The sequence below is a fragment of the Schistocerca nitens genome, chromosome 6 (genome assembly GCF_023898315.1).
Source record: "Schistocerca nitens isolate TAMUIC-IGC-003100 chromosome 6, iqSchNite1.1, whole genome shotgun sequence".
NCBI classification, from domain to species: Eukaryota; Metazoa; Arthropoda; class Insecta; order Orthoptera; family Acrididae; genus Schistocerca; species Schistocerca nitens.
Window position 1 is genome coordinate 389,796,416 of NC_064619.1, and position 12,097 is coordinate 389,808,512.

A 12,097-nucleotide genomic window follows, 5' to 3' on the forward strand; every position below is an offset into this window, starting at 1 on the left:
GGCACAACAAAAAGATTCACACAATTATAGCTTTCGGCCATTAAGGCCTTTGTCAGCAATAGACACGCAAACACAAATGCAAACGCAACTTGCACACACGTCTGCAGTCTCGGATAACTGAAACCACACTAAACACACAACTTTCAGTTATCTGAGACTGCAGACGTGTGTACAAGTTGCGTGTGCGTGTGTATTGCTGACAAATGCCTTATTGGCCGAAAACTATAATTGTGTGAATCTTTTTTTTTTTTTTTTTTTTTTTTTTTATGCCTATCGCGACTCAGCATCTCCACTATATAGTGAGTTGCAACTTTCCTTCTCAGATATTGTAAGAATTATTGGTGTATTGTATGTGCAGCTTCATTAGTTGCCACCACACGTAGCTATTCATACTGTGACAAAAACTCACATGTGCTGCCGTTTAAATATTATTATACCAGCATAGATCTGTTGTAACCACAAAAATGTATGCTGACTGGCTTAATGGTTTTCAGGTTAAGTAGTGACACTGGAACATCCAGCATAGGCAACAGATGGATATCAAAAGTAAATGTGAAACAGAGACGTGGTAGAGCTGGTCGCCTCCAACCAGGCGAGAGCTTTCATCTCTTTGATAAAAAGCGCTTTGAATCTATGGATGACTATCCCCTTCCAGAAGTACTGAGAGTTCCACTGGAAAAAACTATTTTGTATTGTAAGGTATGTGTTGTCTCATTATAAATAAAATCTGTTTATGTGAAGCTAGTCCATGAAATACTGACATTGTCATCCAGTCATTTTTATTAATAGGATTGTCAAGCAGAAGTTGATTCGTATTTTTTCTGTCTTTACATGATAATGAAGTTAGACTATGGTTCTATGAATGAGGTAATGAAAGATAATCACACATTTTAAATATTAAATATTAAACGTTTAGTCACCTTATAAGAATTGTACAAAATAGTAGTCATAAAGTTTTAATTATCAACTTGAAGAAAGAAAAAAAACCTAATTAAGTCTTTGCGTAGAAAAACCTACAGAAGATGGCACAGCCCATCTCAGTTTTATCAATGACCTTCACCATTTTCTGTCTGCTCATCTAGTGACATGCTACACTATGATGACATGAGAGTTCCCACATCTGGCCATCCTGATTTAGGTTTCCGTGATTTCCCTAAATTGTTTCAGGCAAATGCCAGGATGGTTCCTTTGTAAGGTCATGGCCGACTTCCTTCCCTTACCCAAGGGACCAATGACCGTGCATTTTGGAATTTTGAAGATTATTATCAGTGAAACAAAGGGCAATGTAAAGTGAAACAGCATCTGGCATAAAGCCTCCATCACATGATGACAGTTGTGTCTTTGTGTCCCCCACCTTAACTCATACCATTTTTTTTAAGGCAGCCAAAGCATAACAGGCACTGAAGAAAGAAAACTTAAGAAAACTGGAGGACAGATCTTCTATATCTGACAAAGACCACTCCAAAATGGAGCTCAACACACACATGAAATTACCAATATGGGTTACTGTGGATAAGTTGGAATGAAAAGTACTTCTAATATCTACATCATACTCCACAAGCTACGTAACTGGTGGTGGTGGAGGGTACTTCTGGTATTACTGACTAATGCCCCCTTTTCTGTTCCTCTTGTGAATGGCATGTAGGAAGAATGATTGTTGGTAAGCCTCTGTATTAGCTCTGATTCCTCATATTTTCTCATTGTGGTCATTTCGCGAGATGGGTGTGGGAGCAAGTAATATGTCATCCAACTTTCTGTGAAAGTGTGTCCTGACATTTCAGTAGTATACTTCTGTGTCGCACAACACTGTCTCCCACTGGAATTTGTTGAGCATCATTTTAAAGCTCTTGATGAGGCTAAACAATAGTGTGACGAAGTGTGCCACTCTTCGTTGGATATTCTCTATTTCTTTTGTCAGTACTACCTGGTAAGAATCCCATGTTGATGAATGGTACTCAAGAATCAATCAGCTGTGTGATTATGACACTTCCTTCATGGATATGTTAATGTCCTTATGATTTTTCATCAGTTTGTCTGGCACCTGCTTTTCCTACTATTTGTTTTATGTGCTCATTCCACTTCAGGTCACCCTGGATAGTTACTCCTAGATATTTTATGGTGGAGATTGTTTCCAGCACTTTGTCATCAGTAATGTAGTTGTACAGTAGTAATTTCTTTTCCTGTGTATGTGCAATGCTTTATGCTTATTGAACTTCAGGGTCAGCTGCCAGAGCCTGCACCATTCATCAATCCCGTGCACATCATTCTGCAAATTGATATTGTCTTCTGGCATTGCTACATTCCTATAAACAACTGCATCATCTGCGAGCAGTCATAAAGACCTTTCAACACTTTCTATTAGAATGGTCAAATCACACTTTGTTGCAGTACTCCAGAAATTACCTTTACATCTGTCAGTTCTGTTCCAATAAGGGCAACATGTCGAGTTCTATCTGCAAGGAAGTCGTGAATCTAATCGCAAATCTGGTCCAATACTTGATAAACGTGGAAATTTTTTTTTTTTTTTCCCCACTAACTAGCAGTGTGGGATAGTGTTGGATGGCTTCCCGTAATCAAGGAACATGGCATCAACCTAAGTGTTGTAGTCTAGAGTGCTGTGGAGCTCATGGAGGAACTGAGGGAGCAGAGATTTTCAAGATCTCTTTTCATGAAATGCATGTTGATTTTTGTAGAAGAGATCTTTGTTCTCCAAAAAATCAGAATTTGTGAGTACAAAATATAATCTGTAATTCTGCAGCAGTTACACCAACCACATAGGCCTGTAATTATGTGCATCTGTCCTGCAACCCTTTTTGAAAACTGGAATGACCAATTGGTAGGTACCCTTTGTTGCTCCCAAATTACAGTAAACTGTTGCCAGAAGGGAAGCAAGTTCTTTTGCATCATCTTTGGAGAATCTTATAGGTATCTCATCTGGTCTTAATTTCTACTACTAAGTGATTCTAGTTGCTTTTCCACAATTTATTATCTGAGTACATGCCCCTCATATGATGATTAAAAGGAGGGATCATGTTAGGATCTTCTGCAGTGAAACAATTTCAGATGACTGAGTTCAGTGTTTTGGCCTTCTGCGTGTTATCTTTTGTTTTGGTACCAATATGATAACTGAGTGAATGAAAAGAGGATTTTGAGCAGATTACTGATTTTAGATAAGGCCATAACCTGTTAGGGATTTTTCTCAGAGCAATTGATAAAATTTTCTTTCAAAGTCATTGAACACTTCTCTCACTCTCCTTACACTTGTTTTTGTTTCATTCAGCTTTTGTTTATCAGCTAGAATTTTACTCTTCTTTAATCTGTGATTAAGCTCTCTTTGTTTATGTAGCAGTTTTCTAACATGACTGTTCAGCCACAGTGGGTCTCCTCCATACCCTAAGATCTTGATCAGAACATACTTGTCTAAGGCATATTGAATATTTTTCGTTTGTGCTTCACATCTCCATCATTCTCACTGAATACTTGATGCTGACTACTCAGGTACTCTGCAGTTTGTAACCTATCAGTTTTGCTATGCGAAAATTTCATACCTTGTAAAACCTGTAGTCTTAGCTACTATCATTGTCTTATGATTACGGAAATGTATCTCTACATTAACTAAGTTGATAAGTTCAGATTTGTTTGTTGCTAGGAGATCTAAGGTGTTCCCTTGTCACATTGGTTCTCTAGCTATCTGCTTGAAGTAATTTTCAGGCAAAACATTCGGAATAATGTCACAAGAATCCCTGTCTCTGGTGCCAGTTTTGATACAATGACTCTCCCAATTTATACGTAGCAAGTTGAAGTCCACTCCCCCCCCCCCCCCTTCCCCCACTTCCAATGACAACAATATGATCAGGAAAATTATTAACTATATTCTGCAAGTTCTCTCTCATGCCCCCTAGCATTAAAGCTCCTGATGCAGGTGGTCTATAACAGCATTGGATTACCATTTGTTTTTACTGATCTTTGATGCTTAACTTTACTCAGATTAATTCACATTCAGAATTCATGATAACCTTTTTAGGTGTTATTGAGTTCAGTTCTGCAATAAATACGTCATCACCATTCATGACTAAACTGTGATAAATATTCCGATGTGAACTTAGGTTCTGGTTTCAACTGAATTTCTGTTAATGCTGTCTGGATATTGTAACGTTCAATAAGTGATCCTAATTCTGGGACCTTCCTTTGGATGCTCCTGCACTTAGGTAGTATCATATTAACCTTTTCTGTGTACTGTCTGTGAGAATGTGCATTCTCTGAGCCTAGGATGACCTCTGAATCCAAATGGCAGGTGTCGTTCAAGCCGACATGTGCCACTATTTGCAGCCGGTTGCACCCAGTGTGCTCGGTAGCCTCGGGCAGTGCCTTCTCCATGTCACAGATGAGATGCCCCCCCCCCCCCCCCCAGCAAACCTACCAAGTCCACGACACTGACATTCTTTCCCACCCTGTATGCTATTTGCCTGCATTACATGCCTAACATTGGATGACTAGCATACCTGCACTTGTTCAGATGGAGCAGGAAGATTGGCTGCTGGCCCACAGGAGAGGCAGCCCACACTGGCTCAAAAGTATTATCAACACTGAGTAGCACCTCATATCTGCTGCTGAGGTGTAAGCAGCCAGCCATGTGCCCCATTCCCTCGTTCGTCTTCCACCCAGTGACACATGAATCCACCACTGTTTGAAACATGCTCTTGAGTGAGCATGGACCTGTCTGACATTTTGTTTTGGGAGAGTGCCACAACCAGGTCACAAGGGGATTCCAAAGGTTTCATAGGTCTCATCACCAGCGCCCTGTCACCACAGCTTTGAGCAGTAGCCAGCAAGATCCGCCAGCTCTTAAAACAGAAATAAATTTCTCTACTAAAAATGGATGTAGCAACAGTAACTTCTTGCAAATGCACTGATCTAATCTATACATTGTGTACTTACATGAGAGTTAAACATTGTCACGTGACATGGCACTTCTGTCAGTGGAAACATTAGACAAGGAAGCCACCTCACCGAAGGATATGCACTAAGATTTATGCAAAAACAAAAACTCAGAGTAATTTGGTAAACACTAGACTATGCAGTAAAATGCACAGGTACATTTCACTTCTTTGCACAAATATGTGGGGAAAAAAATTGAAACTAAACTAAATTACTGTGTATCAACTAACTGCTACTGCTATATGTGCGTGCTCAACTCCTGCAGTTCAATTCTTTTATCTTGGCGGCTCGCGCGTGCCCACCTAGACGCGGGAGATTGCTGTGTTGCCAGTTGCACACGACGCACGCGCCAAGAGAAGCAGCACCATACCATAGTATAGTTCCTAAACTTATGTTTAGGCGGGAGCGCGCAGTTCATGAAGTAAAGCCACCACGGCTGCATTAACCCTTTCACTGCTATCAACACGTGCTCCCCGCATTCCGCGCTGTGTGCGATTTCGTCGTCATTGCACTGCTCGCCTGTGTACACACATGGTGTTCAGACTGCTTTGACACACTTATCATTCGATTTCACAAAAACTATTTGGCCCAAAATTTTGATTTTTATGTATCTTCTTGACTGATACTTTCCCCCCATAAATGACTTAATTTTGTTTCGATGTTCAATGCAGTTATTGTGCAGCATTAAATGTAGTAAACAATTGCACGAAATTTTGAAGAGTTTGCAGAGGTAGAAGTCCATAGCATATATTCTCCGTATGCTCGATTTTAGTTGCCACAATGTTGAGAATGAAATGTGGACAAGATAATTAAATTTCATATAAAATTTACTGTATAACAATATCTCATTTAATTTAAGTACCAGATAGGTGTCTTATGTAATATTGAGAAATATTCCATCTTTCGCAACTGTAACAAAAGTTTCATTTACACTGGGCGCGTTTAGCTTTGTTTTAAAACACTTCAATCAATCAAAAGGGAGTAGACAAAATACATTAAACGAAACTGTGGACTTACAAAAACATTAGGATTTGAATATACTGTCTATTAGTGAAGTGCTCTGAGCTATGTCAAATATAATTTTTGTGTGTGGCACATACAAACAGCATTTATTTGCTAAAACACTGATCAGCCGACACAAACGTTGAATATTGTGTTACTGCAGCAGGTGACTTGGCAATGGAGGAGACAAAATACTGTCCACTGAAGATGCTTCAAAAGAGAAAAATGCATCTGGTCTAAATAAGACGCTTTTTACAGTTGCAGAAGAGGAATATATTTCAATACCATTGGTAAAACTGCGACTGTGGAACAAAAACAAGAAAAAGAACATGAGTACCATTGTGTATGTGCCTTACCTTTCATCGATTGAAGTGCTTTAAAAGAAAACCAAATGTGCCCGGTGTAAATAAAACTTTTATTACAGTCGTGAAAGACGGAATATTTCTCAATATTACATAAGACACCTATCTGGTACTTAAATTAAATGAGATATTGTTATATAGTAAATTTTATATGAAATTTAATTTTCTTGTCCACATTTAATTCTCAACATTGTGGCAACTAAAATTGACCATACAGAAAGTATACGCTATGGACTTTTTATCTCCGCAAACTCTTCAAAATTTTGTGCTATGGTTTACTAAATTTAATGCTGCACAATAACTGCGTTGAACATCGAAACAAAATTAAGTCATTTATGGGGGAAGGTATCAGTCAAGATGATGTGTAAAATCATATTTTAGGGCCAAATAGTTTTTGTGAAATCGAATGATAAGTCTGTCAAAGCAGTCGGAACACCATGTGTCTGCACAGGCGAGCAGTGCAGTGATGAAAAAAGCACGCACAGCGTGGAATGCGGGGAGCACGTCTCTGTAGCAGCGAAAGGGTTAATGAAGAGGCAAAGCGCTAGACATTTCAAAAAATTACATTCAAATGAATAAAACTCATGAAGTAAGACACTTCAATATTGTTTTTAGGAAAAGAAAATATTAAGCACCGCAATAGGTTTGAATTCGGGACCTTCCGCTTAGCAGTCCAACACCTTAACCATAACACTAACACAGCACGTCAGCCAGTGAAACTCTTTGAGGACTCTAAGACGTGATGCAAAATACCGATAAACACCGTTGGTATGACTATGAATTACTCATGCTTCGCCGAAGTACAATAGGAAATAAACAATTACCGCTGTTCTTTATTGCGAAAAAGCGGTTCGTGAGATTGATACAAACACCTTTCCTAAAAGAAAGTCTGCTATCAAGACATTGCTTTTGTTCTATTACGTTATTTATTACTGAACATTTCTAAAACTGAAGACACTCGTCCATGCTCTGCATTGCAGTTGAGATCTGGCAGCGTCGTTCTCTGTTCATTGGCTGACTGTGTTTTGTGACGTCAGATGCGCAGAACGAACCTAAACTTGGCCGTCATCATAAATGACGCGCACTTTAGTGCCTGCCGCTTGCATCTGCTGCTTCAACAAGTTTGACAACTTGCGCAGCTTATTAGGTCTCACCTCAAAGATGCACATAGACAAGTGTCAGTATTAAAATATCTCTAATTATTCTGTGGAATATGAATGTATTCAGGATTCATACTGGAGAACTGGAATTCCTTGTACAGAAAATACCTTAATGTTTTGTGTGTACAGGAGACACTCTTTAAAGATATTGATGTATATGAAGGGTTTATGATCTGAACTGGGTAACCTTGATAATGATGGAGCTTAAGTATGGACGGCTGTTTATGATGATAACATTCATTTCTTACCTGCCCTTCTCACCACCAGGTTCCAAGCAATTTGCAGCAGCATGGCTGTTTAATGTTGCTACGATGCTGCAACAGATTCTCTCTTTCATCTCAATAAGCTCCACACATTTTGCTGCCTGATCTAGAGTGAAACCTAAAGTGCCTCAGCCAAGAAAGTCTTTGAAAGACTATGACTGCATTGATTGGTTCCCTAGAGTACATCGGATTTTCGTTGAAATAACAGCGTGTTCATTCCACTTCCGGAATTAAGTTTTCTACTACTTGAAATAAATGCTTTAAAGAATAAACGTTTATTTTCAGATACAAAGTGGACTGCTTCCAAATCTGTACTCCTCCTCCTCCTCCTCCTCCTCAGTGGTCACAGGCCGTGTAGACCACACGCTGCATCAACTATCTGCTTCCTCCGCCTTCTACCTCTCGCAGTCTCTCTCACCCTGCAGAAATTCCTAATGCTGCGATATCCTTCACTGTGTCATCTTTCCGCCTTGTACGAGGTCGGGCCATTGATCTTGTTGCCTAGAGAGTTCCTTCAAATGTTTTTTTGGTGATTCTGTTGTTTTCCATTCTACCCACATGTCCAGCCCATTGTAGTCTCCTACTTTTTAATTTCTGGTTGATAATGGGTTGCTTCATTAGCTGATAAATTTCATTGTTCTTTCAAATTCTCCATAAGCCATTCTCCAACACAGGTCTCCAGATTTTTCTCATTACCTTTGTTTTGAAAACGTTCAGTTTTTCTCTTTCATTCTTTGTAAGCGTCCAGCTTTCTGAACTGTACAGTACTATGGGGCAGATGATAGTGTTGTATATTTTCATCTTTGTGGTGATTGACAAAGCTTTACTTTTGAGTGGTTTGCTTAGTGAGTACAGACATCTTTACGCTGAGGCTATTATTTCGTTTATATCCATTATTATGATATTTTTTACTATTTCCAAAGTATTTAAACTGAAGAACTTCTCTGAATTTAGAATGTTGGTCAATTTCCTAGTAAGGATTTGGGTTTATGAGTCGACCTATTTCCATTTATTCTGTTTTCTCTTTGTTATCAAAACCCCATTTTGCTGGCACTGCCTGAAATATCTGTACATGTCTTTCAGTTCCACTCAGCAACACTATATCATTTGCATAAGCCAGGAGTTTTACTTCACTCTATTGCAACTAAACGTCTCTTGTGCACTGTTCAAGTTGTACTGTTCAAAATTATATTGTAATTGCACATTCAGCAGTCATACTAATGGTCAGTAGTTATATCGAAATCAGTATCTGTCACTAAATACCAATATAGTTAGTGTATAAACATTCTAAATTTCACTTAATGGTCAGTATATTGTTATGCTCACAACAAAATATTATATGGTTCATTGTTCAATTTCTAAATTACTTCCATGTAAAATACCATGCAGAGCATGTAGTTAGAAAAGTGTGTTCTGTTTCATCAAAATACATTTTCAGAAAAGTCATCCATCCATACATACATATATACATACATTAATCCTTGTTCCGAGGATTTACCTACGTAGTGTAGGCTGTGCATGATGCATAGAGCATGGCAACTCAGCCTGTGGGTTGCGCGAGGCGTGTTTACAGTCTGCAGCCACTTCCGACCGCCTCGACCTCCAATCGTACAATATTTCCCAGCGTCTTTAAAGCGAAGTTTGAATCACAATAGCAACATGCTTTACATCATTATACATGTCTTTTCCAGAGCGTTAAATGACGGTAAAAAAAGTATAGTGTCCCATTTAAAAACCTGTACTTGCCTCATTATCTCGGTCAATATAAACGTTGTGATTATTGTGAATTTTGAAATTTTCCCGGTTGACAGTTCAAACTAATTTCGGGCTTGCAGCCGGTCGTCGTCCAATACTTCGCACGATATTTCAACTGGGCACCTGCCAGTCATCTTCAGGTGATCTGTCGCAGGCTGGCGAAAATGTCCTCCGTTCCGCAATATATAGCGTACTGCAACTATTGTGCACATGCGTCGAAAACTTGATAGCTGAACCACGCTGCCCGCCGGCAGCGCCCTTGCTGGTGGAATAGCGGAACTCAGTAGCCCTCTGCGTTGCTGTTTGCCACGGCCGTCTACGCTCTCTGTCGTCTTCGATTTGAGCAAATTGTGGAGATGATGGGATTCCATGCACTGTCCAGCTGGTAGCCGTTGTCACGGTTTAACAGATTTTCCGCCAGTCTTATTTCTATGGATTCTTTAATAATGGAGTCCCAGAAAGACATTGCTGTGGACAAAATCATTGTGTTCTCATACTCCATTGAACGTCCAGTAGAAATACAATGTTCAGCGATAGTGGACTTGCTTGGCTGCAAAAGGCGCGTGTAACGTTGATGTTCAGAGCAGCGTTCTTTCACGGTGCGTGTGGTTTGACCTATGTAAGCCATACCACATTGGCTCGGTATCTTGTAAATTCCGGCCTTTCGTAGTAACAGATTGTCCGTAACTGATCCCACAAGTTCCGCAATCTTCGATGGTGGGCGGAAAACCACTTTCACCTGAAATTTTCGGAGGATTCTTGCTATTTTAAACGAAGTGTTGCCAACGAAAGGAATAAAAGCTAAAGATTGTTCCGGCATGTTCTCCTCTTTATTCACTTCCTGCTTCTTAGTTTTAACTGTTAGTGCCCTGTTAATCTGCCGGATGGAATACCCATTTTCGCTGAATACTGTCTTAGATGGGAGAGTTCTTGAGGTAAGCTATCTAGATCTGGGACAGTATGAGCTCTGTGAACAAGTGTTTTAAGCAAACTCATGGTTTGCGATGGGTGATGGCAACTCGATGCTTGCGGGTGCAAATCAGTAGGAGTGGGTTTCTGGTAAACTGAATGCCCTAGAGAACCATCATTCTTCCTTTGAACCAGGACATCCAAGAAAGGCAAACAACCATCTTTCTCTGTTTCCATGGTGAACTGGACGTTGCTATGAATGGAGTTGAGGTGATGTAGAAACTCCATTAATTTATCTTCTCCATGAGGCCACACTATCAAAGTGTCATCCACATACTACCAAAAAACTGTTGGTTTCAGGGCAGCTGATTCAAGTGCTCTCTCTTCAAAATCCTCCATAAAAAGGTTGGCCACCAAAGGAGACAGGGGGCTACCCATGGCGACACCGTCCGTCTGTTCAAAATATTCTTGATTAAACATATATTAAGTTGAGGAAAGAGTGTGCCTGAACAAAGCAGTGATATAAAACAAGAAACATGTTACCAATCAGTGTCAAAGAATCCACAAGAGGAACTTTTGTAAAAAGTGGGACCACATCAAAACCTACTAGAGGGTCTACACTGCTAAGACGAAGAGCCCCCAGTCTATTGATAAAATCAGCTGAGTTTCGTATGTGATGTGAGCACTTGCCTACAAAAGGTCTCAGTAAGGGAGCGAGATGTTTAGCTAAATCATATGTAGGAGCTCCAGTGTTGCTCACTATTGGACACAGAGGAAGACCCTCCTTATGAATCTTTGGAAGGCCATACAGTCTTGGAGGTACACAACCATGTGGTCTTAACCTCTTGATAGTCTCTTGCGGTAAGGAGGAGGAATTTAATAGTGCTGAAGTTTTCTGTTGCACACGTCCTGTGGGATTGTAATCAATCCTCCTATAGGTAGAGTCACTTAGCAGACCATACATCTTATCTTTAAACACACCACGAGGTAACAAAACAGTTGCATTACCTTTGTCAGCTTTCAATACCACTACGTCAGGGTCCTCTCTGATTTCGTAATGCAGCACTTTCTGCAGAGGTTAAATTACTGCATTGAGTAGGAGCCTTCAACAGAGCACGGCAAGTTTCCCTTCTTATTTCCTGTGCAACATCCAAAGGAAGACGTCGTACAGCTTCTTCAACACCACTCAAAATACTTATTAATGGCGGTGCTGTAGGTGTAGGTGCAAAACTGAGTCCCTTGCTTAATACAGACCGTCGCGTCATCAAAATTCTTCTCCGTGAGATTGACAATGAAACGTCGTGCCATTATCCCTTCTGGCGACTGCTTCTGTGGCAACAGGCAATCAAATTTTGATATCTGCCAACAGTTAGTGTCCTTGTGGATCCACTCGAACTTGGCCGAAGTCACTCCATCAACCCAGTCCCATGATACAGGAGGAAGATACCATGCAACCTTCAGATGTAACTGGTAAAGTTCCGCTGAAATAGCATCTAACCTTCGTCTTGTGTAGCAAATCCTCTCTTTGACAATAGCATGACTAGCCTTGACACTGATTGGTAACATGTTTCCTGTTGATATCACTGCTTTGTTCAGGCACGCTCTTTCCTCAACTTATTTTCCAAAACCAGCTGAACTTCAAAGACCTCTTCTTATGAACTGGTGTAAAAATATTGCTTCTCCACTATAATTATTGGCTGTTTTTACA

General features: G+C 40.0%; 1 protein-coding gene across 3 annotated transcripts in view; it reads left to right on the forward strand.

Moving 5' to 3' along the window:
* LOC126263140 (ATP-dependent RNA helicase DHX30-like) overlaps nt 1–12,097 on the forward strand; it is a 304,491-nt gene that overhangs the window by 163,306 nt on the left and 129,088 nt on the right. For all 3 annotated transcript variants that reach the window (XM_049960170.1, XM_049960171.1, XM_049960172.1), the window contains one exon: nt 495–699. In XM_049960170.1, the coding sequence (XP_049816127.1) occupies nt 495–699 (205 nt within the window). The remainder of the gene's footprint in view (nt 1–494; nt 700–12,097) is intronic.